Source organism: Daphnia pulicaria, chromosome 8 (genome assembly GCF_021234035.1).
Source record: "Daphnia pulicaria isolate SC F1-1A chromosome 8, SC_F0-13Bv2, whole genome shotgun sequence".
In the NCBI taxonomy this organism is placed as follows: Eukaryota; Metazoa; Arthropoda; class Branchiopoda; order Diplostraca; family Daphniidae; genus Daphnia; species Daphnia pulicaria.
The window spans coordinates 8,307,252-8,327,152 of NC_060920.1; the positions used below are offsets into that span (position 1 = coordinate 8,307,252).

The 19,901-nt window shown below is 41.9% G+C and overlaps 2 protein-coding genes and 1 long non-coding RNA gene across 4 annotated transcripts; 2 read left to right on the forward strand and 1 right to left on the reverse strand.

Annotated features, from left to right (window-relative positions):
• Positions 1-2,494: 2,494 nt before the first annotated feature.
• LOC124311757 lies at positions 2,495-13,009 on the forward strand. Its single transcript, XR_006910207.1, has 3 exons — positions 2,495-2,563; positions 2,772-2,987; positions 10,817-13,009. It is a non-coding gene; the product is annotated as an uncharacterized LOC124311757 (long non-coding RNA).
• Positions 13,010-13,372: 363 nt separating this feature from the next.
• Positions 13,373-17,254, forward strand: LOC124310966 (anaphase-promoting complex subunit 4-like). The gene is made up of 3 exons (XM_046775164.1): positions 13,373-14,708; positions 14,785-16,923; positions 17,004-17,254. Exons 1-3 carry the CDS (start codon positions 14,594-14,596, stop codon positions 17,066-17,068), a joined length of 2,319 nt encoding a protein of 772 aa, XP_046631120.1. The 5' UTR covers positions 13,373-14,593; the 3' UTR covers positions 17,069-17,254.
• LOC124311045 (condensin-2 complex subunit H2-like) lies at positions 16,946-19,740 on the reverse strand. 2 transcript variants are annotated; one of them, XM_046775313.1, is made up of 9 exons: positions 19,233-19,740; positions 18,772-19,163; positions 18,470-18,708; positions 18,262-18,374; positions 17,998-18,200; positions 17,811-17,930; positions 17,589-17,728; positions 17,282-17,518; positions 16,946-17,218 (listed from the first exon to the last, which is right to left on the reverse strand). In XM_046775313.1, exons 1-9 carry the CDS (start codon positions 19,553-19,555, stop codon positions 17,105-17,107), a joined length of 1,881 nt encoding a protein of 626 aa, XP_046631269.1. In that variant the 5' UTR covers positions 19,556-19,740; the 3' UTR covers positions 16,946-17,104. The 2 variants fall into 2 exon arrangements, with proteins under 2 accessions (XP_046631269.1, XP_046631268.1); XM_046775312.1 differs by having other exon boundaries at positions 18,470-18,711.
• Between the last annotated feature and the right edge of the window lie 161 nt (positions 19,741-19,901).

Here is a 19,901-nt window from a genome sequence, read left to right on the forward strand (position 1 = left end):
GGTCTCGTGGTATTTTATATACGGCATGCGACGCAAAGAGCCGGCGACGCGGCTTCCCCTAGACACACGCCCACCTAGGGGAAAGAAGCTTATCTCATCGCGTTCAAAAGAACCCCGAGAGCTGCTGCTGAGTGAGCGCGCGCGCCTCTCTCCCGAATCCACCCGGCGCTAGATCCCGGCCCGGCCCTATTGCGCTACTAACGCCGCCTCACTCACGTTTCCTTGGCTGTTGATGCCGTCCCTCTCCTATTGCAATTTACAGGGGGGAAAAACAAAAGGGAGTTGGTAAACGAAATAAGGATTGGCCCCCTGTTTTTTGGGTTGTTGTTACTATTCATTAACATATGAATGCAAATGAAGTATGAGGCAATTTTCCGCTTTTTTTTCTGTTAGACGCTATTGTTGAACATGAACCGGAAGACATCATGCCGCTAACAATTCAGCTTGGCGGGTCTACCCACGCAGAAAATAAAGTTTCGGTCCCGTTTCATTTCTTTGAAATCTCGAAAGACTTTCACGATATTGGAGGAGAAAAAGATAAAAGCACAATAACCTGTAATAATAAAGAAAATAGCCATGTAAACCCCCGTCGTGATTATACCATGTGTGCAGCCTATATATTCTGTACACAAAACATTTCTCGATCCGCACATACAAAAAAGGGCAATGACGGAAAGCTTTTGGTGATTTCACGATTCATCAATTGACGTCACAGACTTGTGTATTGTGTGAAGTGGGGGATCTCTCTCTCTCTCTCTCTGCTGTGTCCAAGTCGCGTCGTGTAGGTTTCCGCCGGGTCTGCTGTATGACGACAGACATTACACGACCGAGACTTTTTTTTCTTCTTTTTCTTAAAACACGAGGTCATACCGCCTCAAGGAGGACTTTCACGCCGAAAACATGGGATCCATTCCGTACGGGAAATTCAACCTCCTTATCAATCTCGGCCCCCCCCCCCCCCCACATCAACTCCCGGCTCTGCCACATTGTAATCTCGGCAGACCCCGAAAATGATGTAGCCACAAATGGCTTGATTCTCTACTCTACACGTATACTATTGTACATACAAATCAAGAAAAGAGATCGGGAGAGCCAAGGCGATCTCGTTATTTTGAAACATGTGACTTGAGTGGCGCAACCAAAAGTTGCCGCTTGTTCAATTCAATTCCACCGCGCCAATTGACATGCAGAGAGAAGTAGAAGAAGAAGAAGAGAAAAGCGCGAAATAAAACTGGTAACACCGCCATGGCGTCATAGTTTTTCTCGTCCGTGAAGGTTTCCTAACAGCGCGCAGCACTATCAGTATTCCATCAGTGTCATTTTGGCCTGGGTTTCTCCGAATAAAATAACACCCATTATCTCTCTCTATAAGTCAGACTCTGTAAACACACATCGGGTTATTTCAAATGGAGACCATCCAAATGAAATGGTGTTGTTGGGAGGAGAATTCGGTTGCTAGGCGCTGTATGGGAAAAAGAAGCTAAGAAATATTACTGGACACAATTTGAACTGGCTTCGTATTCCATTCAATCTGTCCAAACTCCAAAGGCTATATGGTGTATTTGTGTTATGGTTAGCCGAAAGGGCTATAGCGCCCCGCCGGCTGAGCATACCATCCATAGTTGCGTCATAAGTTCCAAGTCCATGCTACGTTTTACAATCTCCGGGTCGACTCCATGGAATAACGAGGAGTGACGTGTTTTCCAATCCAAGGAACGATAATTAAGAAATCAATAAAAATAGATCGAAAGAAATTATTGTCTCGTCATTCAAAGATCCGGTTGTGACGTTTTCGACGTTCTGATTATTGAGTGAAATCACGCACCGACGGCGAGATTTTTCACACACAAATCGGTGAGTTTAAACAATCTGCTGGAAAAAGAAGGAAACGCCGGGAAACGCAGAGCACAAAATGTGGATAGTACATCACCGGCCGCACTTCATCATGTCAATATAGTGTAGAGCATCGAATAATATAAATATATAGAGACGGATGCGATGCTGCTGCTGCTGTCCGGACATAATGCAGACGCGATCTGATGCAGCGGCACACGCCCGACAGTACACATCTCCCGGCCCGCTTTTCACGGTGAATCATTTCACGACAGCTCCCAACCGCATCCAGCAAGTTTTACCAGTTTGGTTTTTATGTGAGCTCATTGAGACATAGAAATAAAAAATGGAAAAAAGGGGAAACCTACTGTATATTTATCAAAACGAACCGTATACTACGGCATTTGAATAATTTGTAGGCGGCCGTTTGAGGCCTGAAAACTTTCCCGGTTTTATACCAAAGAAAAATGGTAAATTAGGTTTCAACTAAAACTCGTTCCCTTATCATTTTTGAGCGGTTCGCATTTTGAGGGAAGAGTTTGATTTTTTATCATTTGTAATTGCTAATGCTTAATGCTAAATGCTTAATGCTGATAAGAAGAAATTGAATAAGTGTCGTCTGCTGTCGCTTAGTTGAAAATTTCTAAAAAGTCAGACACAACATGCAAGTTTTTCTTGTGCAGGTGTTAACCTGGTCGTCAGCCACAATCTCAGGATCAACGCTTCCAGGGTAAAATGATTTCCTTTACTTTTATGGACCTGTGACCTACTAGATATTTCAATGCTACATTACCTGCATAAATGCAGTGTATTACATTTAAACCTTTCATTCTCCCATTTGTTACAATTGGGTTTTACACAGTGTCTCATTTTCAACTTTTACAGACTTTTGTTTCTGTCAATATTTTTTCGTAACCTATTTTTCTATTTTTATTTAGACGAAATGTATCCCATTGCATTGGAAAAACTACCGATGTAGGCCGAGTTAAGGATCTCTTCAATTCCCCTTTCTTCAAATCCTGGTGTACGCCCATGTGAATGTGGATGTATTCACGAGGACACCCTTAAACCTTATCCCGTCTGGTGTGGATGGAACTCTTCAGCGGATGGATGGAGCAACTGTAGATGCCTGGCTGTATTCCCCAGGCACAAAGGTAGGACAAAATTGATCTCTATTCTTCTTTTTTGACAATGTGGTGGGGTTGATTATGAATCGTTAGATGGTATGTTTATTCCTGAGCTAGACAATTGACTGCAACTGTTTCCTCTCTCCGTTTTTGTTTTTTCTCACTAAGCGTTCATTAAATACCTCATTTGTTGAACGACTGCAGATCAGACTTGTTTGGTTTTGTACCTCACAACTTTTTCTGTGGGTAGAAAAACCGAAAAACCATCACATTCGAAACATTTTCAACTTGAACACTTGAAGCAATGTGCAACAAGACCATTTTTTTAACAAGGGGGACCTGCCGCTCACCGGCACCTCCTCTTTAATAGCAACGAATCATCCAGAATTCCAGATGAGACTTTTCTCTATCTAGCTTATGAATCAACACGGACAAATAATTCCACCATATCTGGCCATGAAAGCGTCCTAGTTTCCATGGTGCAGAAATTGTGGAAAAGTAAGAGCACATCCGAGTCTTAAGCGCGTATCTTTCGGTACGTGATGGACAAGTTAAAAGCGCTGAACTAACCAGTTATAGAGCGTCACCATCTAAATGTTGGTGGGGAAAACCCCTCGTAAAAGAAAATCCCTTGAATGTAATAAAACATGTCAAGGAGAATTGGAACGTGAAACACGGGGAAAAGAAAAAGAAGCGCCAGATTGCCTTATTACATACGGTCAAGCGACTGTATAGCTTATATACGATGACGAGAGCAGCGACTGAATATCGTCCAGACCAAAAAAGAAAGCGAGAAACGGACATTTTCTGCTTCGTTATATTCTTGACGAACGTGCGGACCTTTCATCTCTTTTTCTTTTATTTGCAGCGAAATATCTTTCCATCCGAAAATCATTGCCGCCATAAAAGGGGACGGGGAGTATGTATATGTTGATATTAGATGCACATTTCCAAGAAGTGGTTTCTGGTAGGATTGCGAGAGCAGCTCGGCGAACACGATTGCTCGACAGTCGTTGACAAGAGCTACTGGAAACTCATGTCGTTATTCACCGAGGCCACTTGTATCCATCTTTCTTTCTTTTTTTGTATCGATATCTAGTTTTAGAATAAATGACCGCAGTTGCGGGTTGAAGCCTTGAAGGGTTCCAGTATCTGATTTAGATTTATGACAAACCAATACGTCTGAATAAAAATCTTTAATTGAAAAATGTTTGGGGCTGGCCTGGAGAGGGTGCGAAGCTTCATTCACCTTGTTACCTCGACTTGCAAATAATTATTTTACTGTTATCGCAGCCTACGTTTGACTTGATTAGCTACAAGGACCCAATTATTCAAACTCCATGGGGAACCCCAAGTCGAATTGCGTCATCCGACGTCAATAGCATGTTATTAAGAAACAGGTGTTTGTAGGAACGGCCAGCACTCTAGGAACGGCTTAACGCATTGTAGAAAACTGCTCGTGGTACAATACAAACTGCACCTCATCTCTTCACACTTGTTATGATAAGTAGGTGCTGATTGGTGCCGGCCAGCAAGGGGCTCCATTAAATTCCCTTTCAATCACGTTTGCCGAATTTCTTTGCTCACATCTACCGGATTGAAACATCATGTGCTAAAACGAAAGCGAAGCCGTGCCCAGTATAAAAGACATGCCCCTCGCTATGGCAAAGATGATGAATTGCCGATGAAAACATCTAGTACGATCAATCAAATCAGTGTTTTACATGTGCGTACGTGCGTCTTGGGTAGTCGGAAGCAGCTGCCGGCGAGTTTCGTGATACCAGCCAGCTGCCGGACTGTATAGCTCGTTCAAGAGGAGTGCTGTTCAGCATGAAGCCGGGGATCGAATTGCGTCATCGGCAGGGAAGAGAAAGGTATATGGACTCGCGAACCAAATGGCCATTCTGAGAAACGGATAGAAGACGTGGGTGGAAAAGCCGAGTTTGTTAATCGTGTTACAAGGACAAGTAAACTATAATCATAGAGAAGCGACGATTCTTCCCCGTGACGCTAATTGAATTTTACGTGACAGCAATAGGCAATGTGTCCCGCGGATTTATTGCTAATGCATCTTATTCATTCACGCTGGCTCTATACAGAGGGAAGAGATAGACGCGCAGCTATCATGTTGGACCCTATATGGAACCTTATGGAAAATATATGTGATCGGAAATATTATTCCAGGTTTTCCGACGAAATACAGAGAAATATATCTATTAGTCACCCCTTAGAAAGCAAAAGTTGTTTTGGTACATTATGTTGCTAGACGCTTGGCCAACTCCTAAATCGGCGTGTGTCTACGTAATCACGACTCTGATTTTTATGAATGATGTTTATGGGTGCGTGAAATTGGTCAAGGCAAATGTAATGATCAGTTTTTTTTTGTACCTCATTGTGTGTTCCATTTTTCTATTCAACGCATTACATAGAAGTATGTATTCCTCTGCCAGATTTCTATTGCTCAAGGTTTCCATTACTAAATGATTTATTAATCGAATTTCCAATTCTATGTGCCTGTGTATAGGCTGTACACTTTTACGGTTTCTCCGAATTTTTCTATGTGGGCCTGCTTGTCGATCGTGAGACAGAATCCACGGGGAACTTTTGAGTTTGTTGTTCAATAGTTTAAGGGGAAAAAAATTGAGTCAATTATCTGTTGTCTATTATATTGATCAAAAGAGTAATATTTCATGATGTGACGTTGAAGACGAGCAGTATTTCACGTAGTACCTGCGGTCGCATATAGAAACGCAGTGAGGTGGGTCCGTGTTTACTCCATATAGTGTGTCCAGTATACACATATGTTCAAGCGCAACACTTTTGTGAATACAACCCAAGGCATCATTTATTTGTGTGTAGGCTATACACGTCATAAGAATGGCTTGCGTCGTAATAAGCTGTCCGCACTGGATGTAGCTATACTTTCTTTTACTTCCAGGTAATAAGCTAGTTTATTGACTTGTCTTTGTCATGTACTCACACTCAGCTTATATTTCTTTACTACTCTTGTCTCTTTAAGTCCTCCTGGCAACGGCCGATTTGGTTTATAACATTTCCGGGATGAAAAGAAAAATAGGGAAAGAAAAGAGCTACCGTATAGAGGCTTTAGCCTAAGGTAGATAGTCAAGTGATTCTGTGAATCGAAAAGTTTCAGTGCGTTCATACGTAGCATTTAACTCAATAACTGTTATGCATAATGAACGATACATCTACTTGCTGGCATTTGGTAATTGCTCGTTAGTCATTTTGCTCGATCGTCTTCTCTTTTTCAAGTGCGTAGGCTACAGAGCAAATTGCGAAACCAAAACTTATTGGGAAGTTATTGAAAGACAAAAGCTAAAGAACTGCACATTCAACATCGCTGTACGTACGGAACTAGATAAATTCAATCTAGTCTTTCGGATGTTATAGCAACGCCATTTTGTCATCTGGGGTTCCGGATCCTCGTTCTTTTATTTCTTTTCAAGAATCGACAAGTCAAGACTAGCTGGCAAAGAAACGAGGATGAAGAAAAAGCTGCGCTTTAGTCTAGCGAGTTTAGTGATAGTCGCATATGCTGTGTTGCTGTGCCGCGCCCTTGCCAATTATACACGTTTCCCGTCCGCTAATATCATATACTCGAGCGTGGGCTAGGATATGAACGAGTTTATTTTTTTATTCTAGGGAAAAATAAATCCAAAGCAGCTGAGAATGAAATTTTGTTTCATATGCTGTACAACTAATCACCTCAGAGAATTTTAATTTTCTGTAAAGGTCGTCGGCCTATATTATGAGCGAGGAGCTGTCGATCGTCAAAGTCTAGACCATCGTTACTCAGTGTAACTAACGAGAGCAGCAGCCGTGTTTGTCGTGAAATTATTTGGAACTAGAAAGTTGGTGATTTAGGTATATGAGTTTAATTACATTGGAGGAAGTTGGAATATCGAGGCATAACACCTTTGAGAGCTGAAACTAATAAGTGCCAAGTGTAAGAGAGAAGATCATAGGAAGAAGAGCCTGAATTTTCACGCGTCAATGAACATTTCCCCCCCCCCCTTTTTCTGCTCTTTTGATTGAGACGCAATATCATTATTCGATTGCCCTTCAATTTTCTCACGTGCTCTCGTGACTCAACAGAAGTGCGAGATTCTGTCAGCTGTCATAGCGGAAACTCTATAGATTAGGTCTATATATAATGACCCTTGTTTCTCGGATCCAGAAAAAAAGGGAACGAGTTCCGTGCGAGTCTGCACAAGACCTGCTTATTAGGCCTCTGTATGTACGGTAATCAATTTTCTATACGTCTTCTGCGCAGTTACGATGAACCATAGAGCCGCGGGACTTATGTCTGCCTTATTCTATAGACTCTGCTAACTTTAGTCCTTTCATCTCTTTTTTACCGGAAGAGTGTAAAAGGCTATAACTAGATCTACGTATCGTCTACTGTATCGCGATTGATGTATTATAACTTGGTTATATTCCCCCAAGGGCGTCATCTATAAAGTCAAATTATTATTCTACGAATATTCCGCCTCCATTTCAAGTATAGAGCTCGGAATCAATTGTAAAACATTTCTTCGTGCATTAGTGTAATCCGTTGCTTTTGAAATGCGACAGTTGTATAAGAAACAACGAAACTGATCACACAACAAGTTATTTTCAAAGCTTATTATATGGCGGCAATTCGGTGAAGGAGGAAATATGTTAGCGCACGCAATGTACTATAGGCTAGGCCATACATTATGTGTCGGACTATGTGTGGTGCTGTGGAGGGTGGACTATATATATAAGGCGCTGTCATGTTGCCTGCATACACGATTAGAGTTCTCTACCCCATCGCCCATAGTCTATATACAAAGGCAATCAACACGCGAGGGACAGGCGAGAGAAGACCGAAAGTCGTCTGTTATACAACAGAAGAGGAGTAGCTAGCATCTACTGAGTACTTTATCTCCTTTTACGTGTCATCCATAGTGCGCACTTTTTCGTCTAATGAACCATTCCCAGCGCCTATCAATATTTGAATAAGGCAATCAATAAATATTGCCATCAATTTGTCGTCATTTGCGTTATTAGCTAATGCAATCATTTTAAAATGTTAAAATCTTTCAGTACACCAGTGAGTGCTGTCCCGGTGCTGGTCTATTTTTTTATTCAATTCTAAGAATTTCAGCTGTGCTTCGATTGCTGATTTTTTTAATTTTATCAATGCTGTTTTCGTTTTCCCCTCATCGAAGCGACTAATTATAGGCCTTACGAAAGAGCCCAATTTAAAAATAAATAGTTCAATGCCTTTTTCTCGGATTTCCTTTTCCTCATTTGGTTTGGTAATTATCTCGCAATTGTTTTTCATCAAATTTCAGAAATTCAATTTCAAATTACGCGCCAACGTCAGCCAAACAAGAGCAAGCAGCAGTCTGTATTCTACAAACTATACATGAGATCAAATCGATGGTATTCAATTGTTGACGTCACCAAATGAACAGCAACGACGCATAGCCGGCGTCTCACTCTTTTCTGAATGTGACATCGCCCTGACTGTGCCCGCGTTGATATATGCGAACCTCCCCCGCCGACCGGAAGCCTGAAAACGAGATGGAATATAGAGCAGAGAGCTCACACGCACAAGGTGATATTTGGTTTTCAATTGAAAATCGTATACAACCTACGGACTGGATTAAACTGCGCACTATATTGTGGCCCGTACCGTAGACATTTGTGGATGTGGTGCGTTTCCAGCAATATCGAAAGAAACCTGAAGATTCACTGCAACCTCTTCTCTTTGCGGGTTTCCCCTCTATATAATCGTAAAGCAGAGTGCTGATGTGAGTCAACAGTGTAAAGGCGCCGCATTAGACATGAGCCGTTTGATTCGTGCCCACTTGACTTGGGCGTCAGAATGGGACCGCCAACACTCGAATCCCCATAGACACAATTGCGTCTCTTCTTCAACCGGTACGGAACCCGTCGGGACCCACTCTCCTTTGGTCTGGGTTACAACACTTTCACGAATGATACGCACAGCAGTGTAACTTTTCCTTTGAGACTTTAATCAAAAAAAGGGGAAAACGAATGATCTACAAAGAAAATTGACTGCCAGAAACCATTAGATCTACATCTACGGTACTCGCAAACTGTGTATAGAAAATCCTCTGGCCAACAAAAAGAAAGGAGCGGCACCTGCGATTCAATTAGGCCGCCATTGTGTATAGCGTCTTTTTTTTATTATTATTATTTGCGTTCAAAAGTTAAATTTTGTTCTCTGCCACCGCCATGAATGCAAACAGCAAGTTTCGCCGAAAGCGTACGGCAGCAATTCTTGCCAACCACCGGGGAAATATCAAAATGTAAATCAACATGGGAAAACTTGATACAGTCTTAGTTTCCGTACAAGGTAACAAGAGTGGGTTGTGTTTCCTTTTTTATTTATTCTTCCTCTATTCTTTGTAACAGCACAACCGAGTTCTGGAGATGGTTTCGTTTGACATGTGACGAAAGACGGAAAGTTTTTCCACGTTTGCGCCTACGGGTGGTCTCCCGTGTTGACGTTCCATCTTCTTCTCTGCCGCCGCAACCTGAGAGCTTTCCCCCGCGCTCCGCGATGTTGATTCGTCCCCGTCGGCTGTTTTCTCTTCCTGCATACGAAATCGTAGCTATAGACATCGGCAACCTATTTTTTTTTTTTTTTTCCTTCTTCTTTTCTCTACTGATTCTGTCGCATTTTTGTTGCCATCAAATAGACAAACACGGGAGCCAAGCGGATGGCGACGGCCTCGGCAAACAATTGACCGACGTCATAGGGTTTTTCCCTCAAGTTGTTGCTACACAATCGTATCTAACAAAAAAAAAGTTTTACTTCCAACCTCGAATATAATCTAAGCTTTCCATCTATATATGTGATTATTATTTTCATTCATTTATTCAGTACGTCACCGTTCAAAAGAAAAACAGTTGGTGTTGCCAGTGTTGCGCCATAGCCAAGAGGTTCATTGCAATTCCAAGTATAAAGACAACAAGGGCTGTTGTGAGATCAGCACGAAACAGCAGCCAAAATCTTTTATTTTTTTTGTTATATCCAACGTCGCTATCCCGACGCGGCAGCAACTTTGGCCCGGTCTTTCCCCGGAAGTTATTCCTTTACTGTCACGAAATCCATATAGATCACCATTGCCGTGTGGGTTTTCTTCTTCTTTCCGTGCAGATCCCGGAGTTCTGGGCGTCATCCGAGAGTCTCCGTTCAGCCAAGCGCACCATTAAATTATCACGTCGCCATCATCATCGCTTGCGGGGGTGTCATCCTATAAACAATATGCAATCAGGACGTGCTATACACTCCCACTCATCCCCATCCGGAATCCCGTTTTTTTTTTTCTTCTTCTTCTTCTTCTTCTTCTTTTTCTCCACTGTGCTGTTATTTCGGTCCTTCCATTTCCTTGACGTTGAAGTTGTCCCGAAATAGAGACGAAAAAGTGCGGGCAATCGGTCGACAATGGTTCCGCGTCGTTTATATTCTGTCACTTTGGTGGTGTCTTTTATTTTTTGTTTTACAGCGGAAGACGATTTCCACTTTACACGATTCCGGCATCGAGATGTGGCTATTGTACCGTAAACGTCCGCTGCGGATAGTATTCATACGAGACGCGACGCCAGAGAATATTTGACAGTACCTTATTTGTTCACTCTTGGTATCCTTCCAAATATATACTCTTTTCACACAATGCGCATAGCTCGGAGGGCGTTTAGGATCGTGTACGTGACCCGCTGAGGGCATATTGAGAAACCAGTTCGACCTTCGTAAAAGTCGCCACAGCATTTATATATGTATTTGTAACGATGACGACGAGTGGCCATCTAAACTGACGACTTTTCATCTGTAGCTACCAGAAAATTCCCAACAAAGCGGTCGTCAGCAGCTGGAGACACTGATGGAGCGGCCAACGGGCACCCAACGACAGGAGGGCCGGAGAATGCCGGGAATCCTGTTTTCCGTGCAGCAAGCGGTGTTAATGCGTGATGCGTTGGCGGGGCCGCAAGAAACTATGTGTGTCTACGTCCGTTCATATACCGCTGTCGCTTCTGTGGGGGAAAAAAAAGGACAAGCAAAAGTCCAAGGAAAACAAAAGAAAGAGAAACATTTTCCCAATGTAGAGTCACGCTTCGGAAATAGAACTGATGTCACCCACACATCATCAGCACTTGTGCCATGCTGTTGCGTGAAAGGTCTCCAAGATGAGGTGGCGCATATCATGCATGCACCGCGTATAGTCCTTTGGTTATGTACTCTTATGCGTACCTCATCCCGATAGAGTTTGTTTTCTTACGCGCAATACAGCACCTTCTGTTTGATTAGAATTATAACGAATCAAAACCAGCAGTCCTGTACATAATCCACTATAGTGTTTTTAATCTCCATTGAATTGAATGATGGACGACTGTACGTCAGCGGTTTAGTATGAATGCCTGTGTTGATATTCACGTTGAACGATCGAGGGTATTTTTTAATAACCATCCATTAGAGCAGTTAATAACGAATTCTGATGAAGACGAATCGGGAGAAACAGTCGGAACGAAACGATACCGCGCCCAATAACGGAGACCGGCGAACAATCATGACGCCCGAACTTATACAGCACGTCGGCACACGCCGTAAAAAAGCTCACAAAGGTTCACCTTTTTATATTTGATGGAAACGGTCACGTTGATACATACGACTTGCATGCGTGACTGGCGACCGCCGATCTATACCCTGTTTTATTATCGGCATCATCGCATTAATAGTAATAAAACATTGTGACTAAAAGGCAGCATATCTACTATATCAAGACCCCCAAAAAGCTGTCTGGATGTAGCGGGAAATGTATACGAAAGAGAAAACTTTGCGTGCTGATATTTCCCCGTATATACTATGTACATACCCCCCCTCTCTCCAGCGCGATCCATTTATTTAACTAGTTGTAATAACTTTCCTTCTCGTCTCTCTCCCATACATTCTTTATTCTTCTTCCGAACTTTTTGTAGGGTGTTGGTTCATTAATCTAATTAAAATGGGATGTAACCTACGTATCAGGTGGAAGGGGGTGGTGACATCCGTGTTCGATGTTGCTCTGGTGTCCTAGGAGAAGAATCTACTTTCTTCATAGGAGAAATGTGACCCAAATGTTGAAGGGTTAAATTTAATGCCATTCGTAAGTTACAAGCTGTTATGAGAATGACCTGGTTTCGACTGGTTTTCGTCTTCCGTTATAAGGCCCCTTGATTATATAGTAATTTTGATTGAAATAAAATGACGGGATTGACTTTAGCATGTAAAACACGTATAGCAGTTTTGGCGCTGACGAAGTTTGACGTCACCTCGTTTAACTCGGTGACTTGCGTTAAGTGAAGAGTACAGAATCCGGCTCGACTTTTATAATTTGGCGTTGTCAAACAAACGATTCGTCGATGGCAGTGATTTGATGATGCGCCCATTGATCATATCTTGGCGACTGTTGTGCCATAACTGAAGTTCACAACGGGAAACGAGACCTTGCTGGTTTTGATCAAAAGGTAGGTATACGACACTTGGGTGGGCGTACGTCAATAATAAGACCCGTGCACCCAATACACCTATAGATAAAGTCTATACTCTATACGCACGCTTTTAAACGTGAACTCTGGATAGGAAATACGTAGCGGACGTGTATATAGTACAAAGTCTTAATATAGCTGGGCAAATTTGATTTCTTTTTACCAGGCTCTTTTCTTTTTGCGAGTCGAGAAGCAACAAAAGGACAAAAACTTGGACAAAAAGGGTCCCATTAAGGATATCTACGTAGGCACATTAGATCAATCATGCAATGCATCGACGGCGGTACTATGTTCTATTTTTGAACATTGACTTTTCTTTTAAAAACAAGCAGAGGCACATCAAGAATGAAAATGCGGAAAAGAAAAGGGGATAGAAAAATTGATATTATTCCGCCTACGCTTTCCTTTCCACGTTTTCTCTTCTGTTTGTCCTTGTGTTGAATAGTCTGTGCTGTTTGCTTATCTGGTGAATGGAAAAGAGAATTACGCGATTGCCGTCGAATTGATGAGTGTCGGCCTGCATCAAGAAACACGAGATTCAAGCGCCTCACATTCGGTCAAAGCGAAACCAATGATCTAATCTTGGCCCGACTACAAACGTTCATGTCAAATAACGGAAAAATCACTGCAAGACTAAAAAAAGGAACTAAAGCTAAAGCAAAGAAAACAAATCCGAATCGCCTTAAAAAAGAATGTTGGAATAATATTCAATCGCTGTTGAATATAGGATAAAGCTTTCTTGTTGGCTAGGCACGGATGAACTCTCCTTTCTCCTATTATTTCGAGTCTATATCGACGGTGGTTGCTATGCATTACCCCGCCGTTCGCAGTGTCCCCCCGGAGTCACCTCAAACCGACCAGAACGTTGGTGGTCCCGCTAGACTGCTGTATTGAATACAAATAAGATCCAACTCCATAATCGTGCTTTTTTTTCCAGTCTCTAGAGTCCAACGAATAACGAGCATTGATACGCATAATCCGCAATCATTGAACTGTGTGAACAGGAGAACGTCAGCAAGCAAAACAAAGTAGTTGTGTGGAAATCGAGGTTCTTGTTGCTCCTCTCTCCAGGAGCACTATATTGGCTAGGTACTGGTACAATATACATTTGGAGAAGAAAATCTTTCTTATTTGGATATCGACTTTTTTTTTCTCCCATCTGACTGCGTGCATGGTTTCTTTTAAGTCGATTACAAGTTGCTACGAAAACACAATCGTCTAGACGTAAAAGCACATTTTCCTTAAATTCGACAATAACGAATAAATAATGAATCAATGTTGTGCCACTCCGAAGGAGCAGAAGTGTTCCCCCACGCGCGTGAGAGCTTCTGCACATTGCACGAAATGGGAGACCCCGTCAACGCCCACACCTTTTCCTAAGGCTAAGTGCTGTAAAATATTAGGCAACTGCTACTGTATATAGCAGCATGACGTTTTATTATTATCAACGACCGGCGACAAGACAAGCAGAAAACAGAGCAAGCTCTCATGAAGGTAAATAATCGTGTCGCACAGGGAGTTCGTTATTTTCCGATCGATTTCTTTAGCACCCGCGAACGCACGGTAGCGATGCGTCGCTTAATCCTCGATGCCTAAGAATAGCGCTCATTTTTTACGTGGTGAGGTTATCAACTGGGTTTCTGTTTGGCCAAGAGATTATCCTATTTGCCAGAAACCCGAATTCAATTTCGTATCCATTTACGGATAGACGAGCTTATGCTTGTTGAAAAATGCGGCGGCAAATGCCTTAAAAAAATAACTTTGGGAAGATATTCTATCACGCTGTGTGCCTATTTATTCAGTTAACGAACTACAGCCATGGACGTCAAGAGCCATGCGATACAGTTGGCCTCCAGTGGTGACTGAAATAAAAAGCGAATAACGTTGAACACTTTGAAGGTAACACGTAACAAAAAGGTTGAATTCAAATCTGACTGTTTCCAGACAGTTTAAAAATTGACCGCTAGATGTGCTAGAGTTGCCTTCAGAAGAAACCGAAAAAAGTTCGAAAAGTTGTAAACACATGTACATTAAACCTGAATTTCTGTCTGATCGAGATTGTCGTGTAAAAACACAATCAGCTTAAAATGGTGTCGTGTATGATGAGACAGAGTGACGAAAAACACATTCTTGGAACTGCGTCAACAGAAATCCTTTTGTGGTCTTCCAGACGAGATCTGATTGCCGTCTCAAACAGCTCTGGTGAAAACTTGCAATCGTTCTTTCTTCCATTGTGTCCCTTTAATAATAACATTTTTTGTATGATATTTTCTTGTAGGTGAGGTTTTTCTGCGGAGGTTGTCATGGAGTAAAGTTTGGAAGCTTTCTAAAAGAGGTGATGGTGTGAAAGTCACAGCGATCGTTTGGAGACCAGACAGTGTGATACTAGCTGTAGGATACAGTTCTGGGCATGTGGTTCTAGTTGACGTTGAATCTGGAGAAGTAGTACACACATTCAACCCATGTGAGGAACCCATCACAGCTCTTTCCTGGGAAAACTGCAGCACGAGTGTGAAAGAAGAGGCAGACAATTTCTTGCTGCCAGAGCTGCTGCCTCAACCATTGAAAGTTAACTCTTCAAAGCTGGATGCTGGGTCAGCACTTGATGGCGACAAAGGATTGAAACATGAAGAATTACTGAGCATTTTGTGGATTGGACTAAAGAATGGGTTAGTTTATGGATTCGCCTTTGGACTCTTTCCTTGCTGCCTTCTAAAACTTTCAGAAATGAGTGGTGGGAGTGATTCAATCGGACCTGTACGAAGTGTTTTCCCCAATGGTGATCACAGCCAACTGTGTTTACTAGCCGATGTTCGTGCCGGATCCTCAGAAGTTTTACTCATGACTGTGGAAACCCCACTCATAACTCATTGTTTGAAAGAGTTGTACGGTCTAGGATTTCTCTATCGACAGATAACTGGCCTCATGGACTGTCTAATCAGTTCTCAGAAAGCTCTACAAGAAGCATGGGAGGATGCACTAGTCGACCTCGAATCGAAAATGGTTCGCTATGAAAGCAACGACGGCAAGAGTAGCTTATCTGTCGACTTGATGGAGCTCCTGATGTTTGGCCACGCCGGGATCAAGCTGGAGAAATTTCTTGTTACTGACTTGACTGACAAAGGATTGAAACGAATCGGCCAAGCCGTAGAGTTATCCTACAGCAACATGCAGAAACTGCTCATCAAACACATCGTGTGTGCCAACTACCAACTGTCGCATTATTTGACACAACTTTGCGGGCTGGCCAAACAAGAAGATCGTTTCTCATGCCTCGGCCTCCAAGTCAATTCGTGTTTGGCTGCATACCGGGCGGCCGGCTCTTTTACCGCCAAAACCGCTGAGCTTCAACAGGTGATCGATGGTTCTGTCAAGTACCTCAAGACATTCTTCCGCTGGCTTTACGTTACCATCTTGCGCCTCTCGGACGAGCCTATCCCACCTGAGCTTGCCACCAGTACCCAGCAAGATGTACGGTTTATCGCCAACTTCCTCGCCAAAGATTTTGAGACCGATGGACAAGTACGTCTGGATCGTATTGGGCAATATTTGAGGAATGAGCCGCTGACGTTTGTTGCCAGCTCTAAAACTAGACCCTGGGACATGTTGATAGAAGCTTGTCCATCTATTGCGAATCTTCAGGACTCGGACTTATTTCAACCCCGTGCTGAACGCTCTCTTGCTCAAGAGTTCGCCCATTTGGAACATCAGGTCAAAGCCAGTTTCGAAGCTATTCCTTCAGCTGTTGGACAGACTGCGTCGTTGCCGTTTATCACCGACCTGACGTTAGATTGTCCTTCGGACAGTCTGGACAAGATCAGAATCACAACACGATCCATCAACCAACCAAAAGATCGGTGTAATCTTCTTGGCTTGACAAATTCGACCACTCATTCTTCAGGATTTTACCTGTTTGAATTTGCCTCCGAGAAGGAACGTAAGAACTTGACTCGAGCAGCATTCTTCTCCTTTGGCAAGTGCGACCATCTACCTCCTGGCGAATATAAAATAGCTGATCTGCAGTTCTATAACAACGAGATCATGTCAGTTTTGCTTTCGATCGAACGCAGCACGAATAGCATCTTCGTACAACTCAGTCTATGTCTGTTACGCGAACATTTGGCTCCCGTTGTGTCACGGCGAGGACCTTTTAACTCGTCCTTCCATTCAGATGTTTTCGTTTCATCAGTTCTCAGCCAAGGCAATCTTCGATCAGTGGATGTCAATACCTTTATTGAAGCAAGCTCGTTTCGTGTCTTAAACGACTTTCAAGCTACTACCCTCGGTCTATCGTCCAGTCGAAAGGTTGCCGCTATCTTTTCTTCGTCAAAAAGAAAGGTTCGCATATTTGACATGGAAGTTGAAGAGGAAGAAGACGAAGATCAGGACATTGAGGATGTTTCAGACTTATCGCACGGTACGTAAAAGTGAAAACCTGGTTAACTTTCAAATTGTTTATTAACAAGGTATGTTAATGGAATGGCATTTTTATCGCAGATATATCAAAAGATGGAGGAAATCAAAAGGATATCAGCGACGTGGATATGGCCGTCTCTCCCTGATGGACCATTAGGACCAAACATCTTGCTGACAGTTCATCAGATGAAATCGTCCATGTGTTCGTGATGCCTCTCTCGAGATAGGAGTTTTAGTTCCACTCCATCGAGAGTTAAAGCATCTTGAAGTTGAATTTCCACGTTGTAAGCGTTTGCCTATAATTGTTAATAAAATTGCATATCAAAACGAAATTGAACTGTAGGTTTTATGAAACTTACTAATTGCAGAGTGGCGAGAAAATATCTGGCTACTTCGTTTTTCGGTTGGTCATGAACAATTTTGGTAAAAGCACATTGGCTTCCTATAGGCGCAGCAGACCCGAATTCCTCTATTATGCGACTTCCATAAAGGTGAATATCAAAATCACGACGCATTTCGGCCTCACGAAGTCTCGGTTGAATCATATCATGCCACGCCTGAACTCGGCGGGTCGATTCAGTCGATGTTACAAATTCCTTGAAAGATAAATATATGCGACCGATTTCATTATAAATGTTTCATCAGAAGTAAATGAATCGTATGTACTTTGGCGGAAGCAGTATACTCTGCCATAAACTGCTGAACAAGTTCAAAAAACTGTTTTGATTCATCCATTTCTCTTGAGGGATTCGCCTTTTCTACCGGATCCCCAAGTAGTTCGGGATGAAAACCGTCATATGAAGCATCTGAAAAAAAAGAGAGGGGGAGGGGGCTGATGAGTGAGTATCTCAATTTGAGAGATTAAGTTGGAGAACTAAGAATTATTACCAAGACCACCAGAATTGTCAAAACTATTTTCAAACTCTGGGGTATCTTTGTGGAAATGGTCATCGTCTTCGTTATTGATGTCCTGTTGGTCCATTTCTTCGATCCCTTCCGCGATATTTTCTTTATTGATAGGAGTAAAGGACACATTACTCCACATTCTTTTGCGAATTATTCAAAATATACTGACTTTCAGGCCGAAGTTTTTGTTGTTTTTTAATGACGGTCCCAGTTGTTTTCGTAAAGTGTACGTAATCTTCCCAGAATTCGGTTTCAGGCTGGGAATATTTTAAGGCGGGCTTTTTAATGATTTGACTTTTCCCTAGAAATTCGTCTATTTCTACGCAAATTTCTTCATTTACGGGAACCTTCCCCACCCCTTTCCGTTTTCTCCTGTAAGCGATTGTTTGATAAATGACGTAATAAAGCAGTTTGACCGAAAATCGGAACTTACAAGGCAACAGGCATCTTGCATCGAACCGGAGCTCCACAAGGTTTCTTTAAAGCGTCACTTTCGGAATAGGGATCCATACCACCCCAAGGATCTTTTTCTTTTACTTGATTCTCCTGTAAAAATATGATCAATAATGTAATAAAAAATTTATCTAAAAAAATATTACACATTCGTTCTAATAAAAAAAAAAAACAGAATTAATGAGTACCACAGAAATTGGAGCCGGAGCTCTCTGGCGTAGTTGCATTCTCTCAACGACTTCTTCGGTTAAACCGTTGGAGTTCCCGTTTTCTTCGAGGCCATCTGGAATGATTTCGTTTTCTGAGGCCATTTCTCCGTCATTTTGCCAATCATCCAAGTTAGGAGGTTCGACTTCTAGATCATCTTGGTGCATAGATGCTATAGGAACTGGTTCGGTTGGCACCAAATCTGCGATGGAATGTTCAGCTTCTTCGTTAAAAATAAAATAAATTAATAAACGGAAAAAAATATCCACATTTTTCATTTTACCTTGGTTTTCGTTAAGGACATCTCTCTCGGGATGTACTTTAAATCCGTTTGCGTGATGGATTTGCAAAAACAAAGTGTAAGGGTCAAAGGGGAAATTAGATCTTAGATCAGAGGGGTAACCCAAATGCTCGTTTGAAAGTGTGTAGAGTTTAATTTTAACAGAATTTAAGCTTCCTATAACTTCTTCTAGTTGCAAGATTTCATACGGTAAAGTTTGGATCTTTTTTATGTCTTTGGCTGTAGCTTTTCTCTTTAATTTTGAGCCAAACTTTCTAAACTTCAGTGGAATTGGTTCTGTGATAAGATCTACATCTCCTTTGTGATGTTTTTTTCGGTGATTTCTTCTTATCTTGGAGCCAGGTGTTTGATTTTCATCATTTTCATTACCATTCCTATAGAGAGTAGAGAGAAATGTGTTTTATTAGAAAGTAAAACATTGTACAGTACATGATTTTAGTTACCCATTCGAACTTAAAAACTCAATCACTTCTTGGAGAAGAAGCCAGAGCTGCTCAACTTTCTTGCTATAGATTTGTGCACTATTCTGTACAACCATAGCAGCCTTAGCAAAATCTAGCTTCATTTGCTCCCCGTTTACATTAACTTCAATCCGCAAATCTTGAATATACTGGACATATTCCTCCAATTTATCAGCTATATTCAGCTCCCAACATCCTTGTTTAGTAAGCTCTCGAATTGGCTTAAGAAGAGCAGCAAATTGAGAACTGAAAACATCATCTTCTTCAACAGAACTCCCACTCGAATTCGCAAGACCAGGGCCCATTGTTTAACACGACTGCGAAACTTATTACAACAAAAAATATCTTGAATCTTTAACTATTTCAGAAAAAGAAGAACATTTTTCATAATGAAAAATAAACTGTCAGCCACTTTGCCTGAACAAACAAGAAAACACAACAATTCAAAAATTGAATTTTGGAGTAAACGTAAGTGTTGCGTTTAGTTCTAAAGTACAAGGCCCACTATGCAACTAAATCAAGGGTCAAACTTTGGTGGCCATGTACGTAGCGCCACCTATAATGACTCTCAGTGTTTAGATTTTTGCGAAAACTAACCAAAACTCTTTAATTTTGCAACAATCAAATTCTAATAAATTAAAATATTTTACA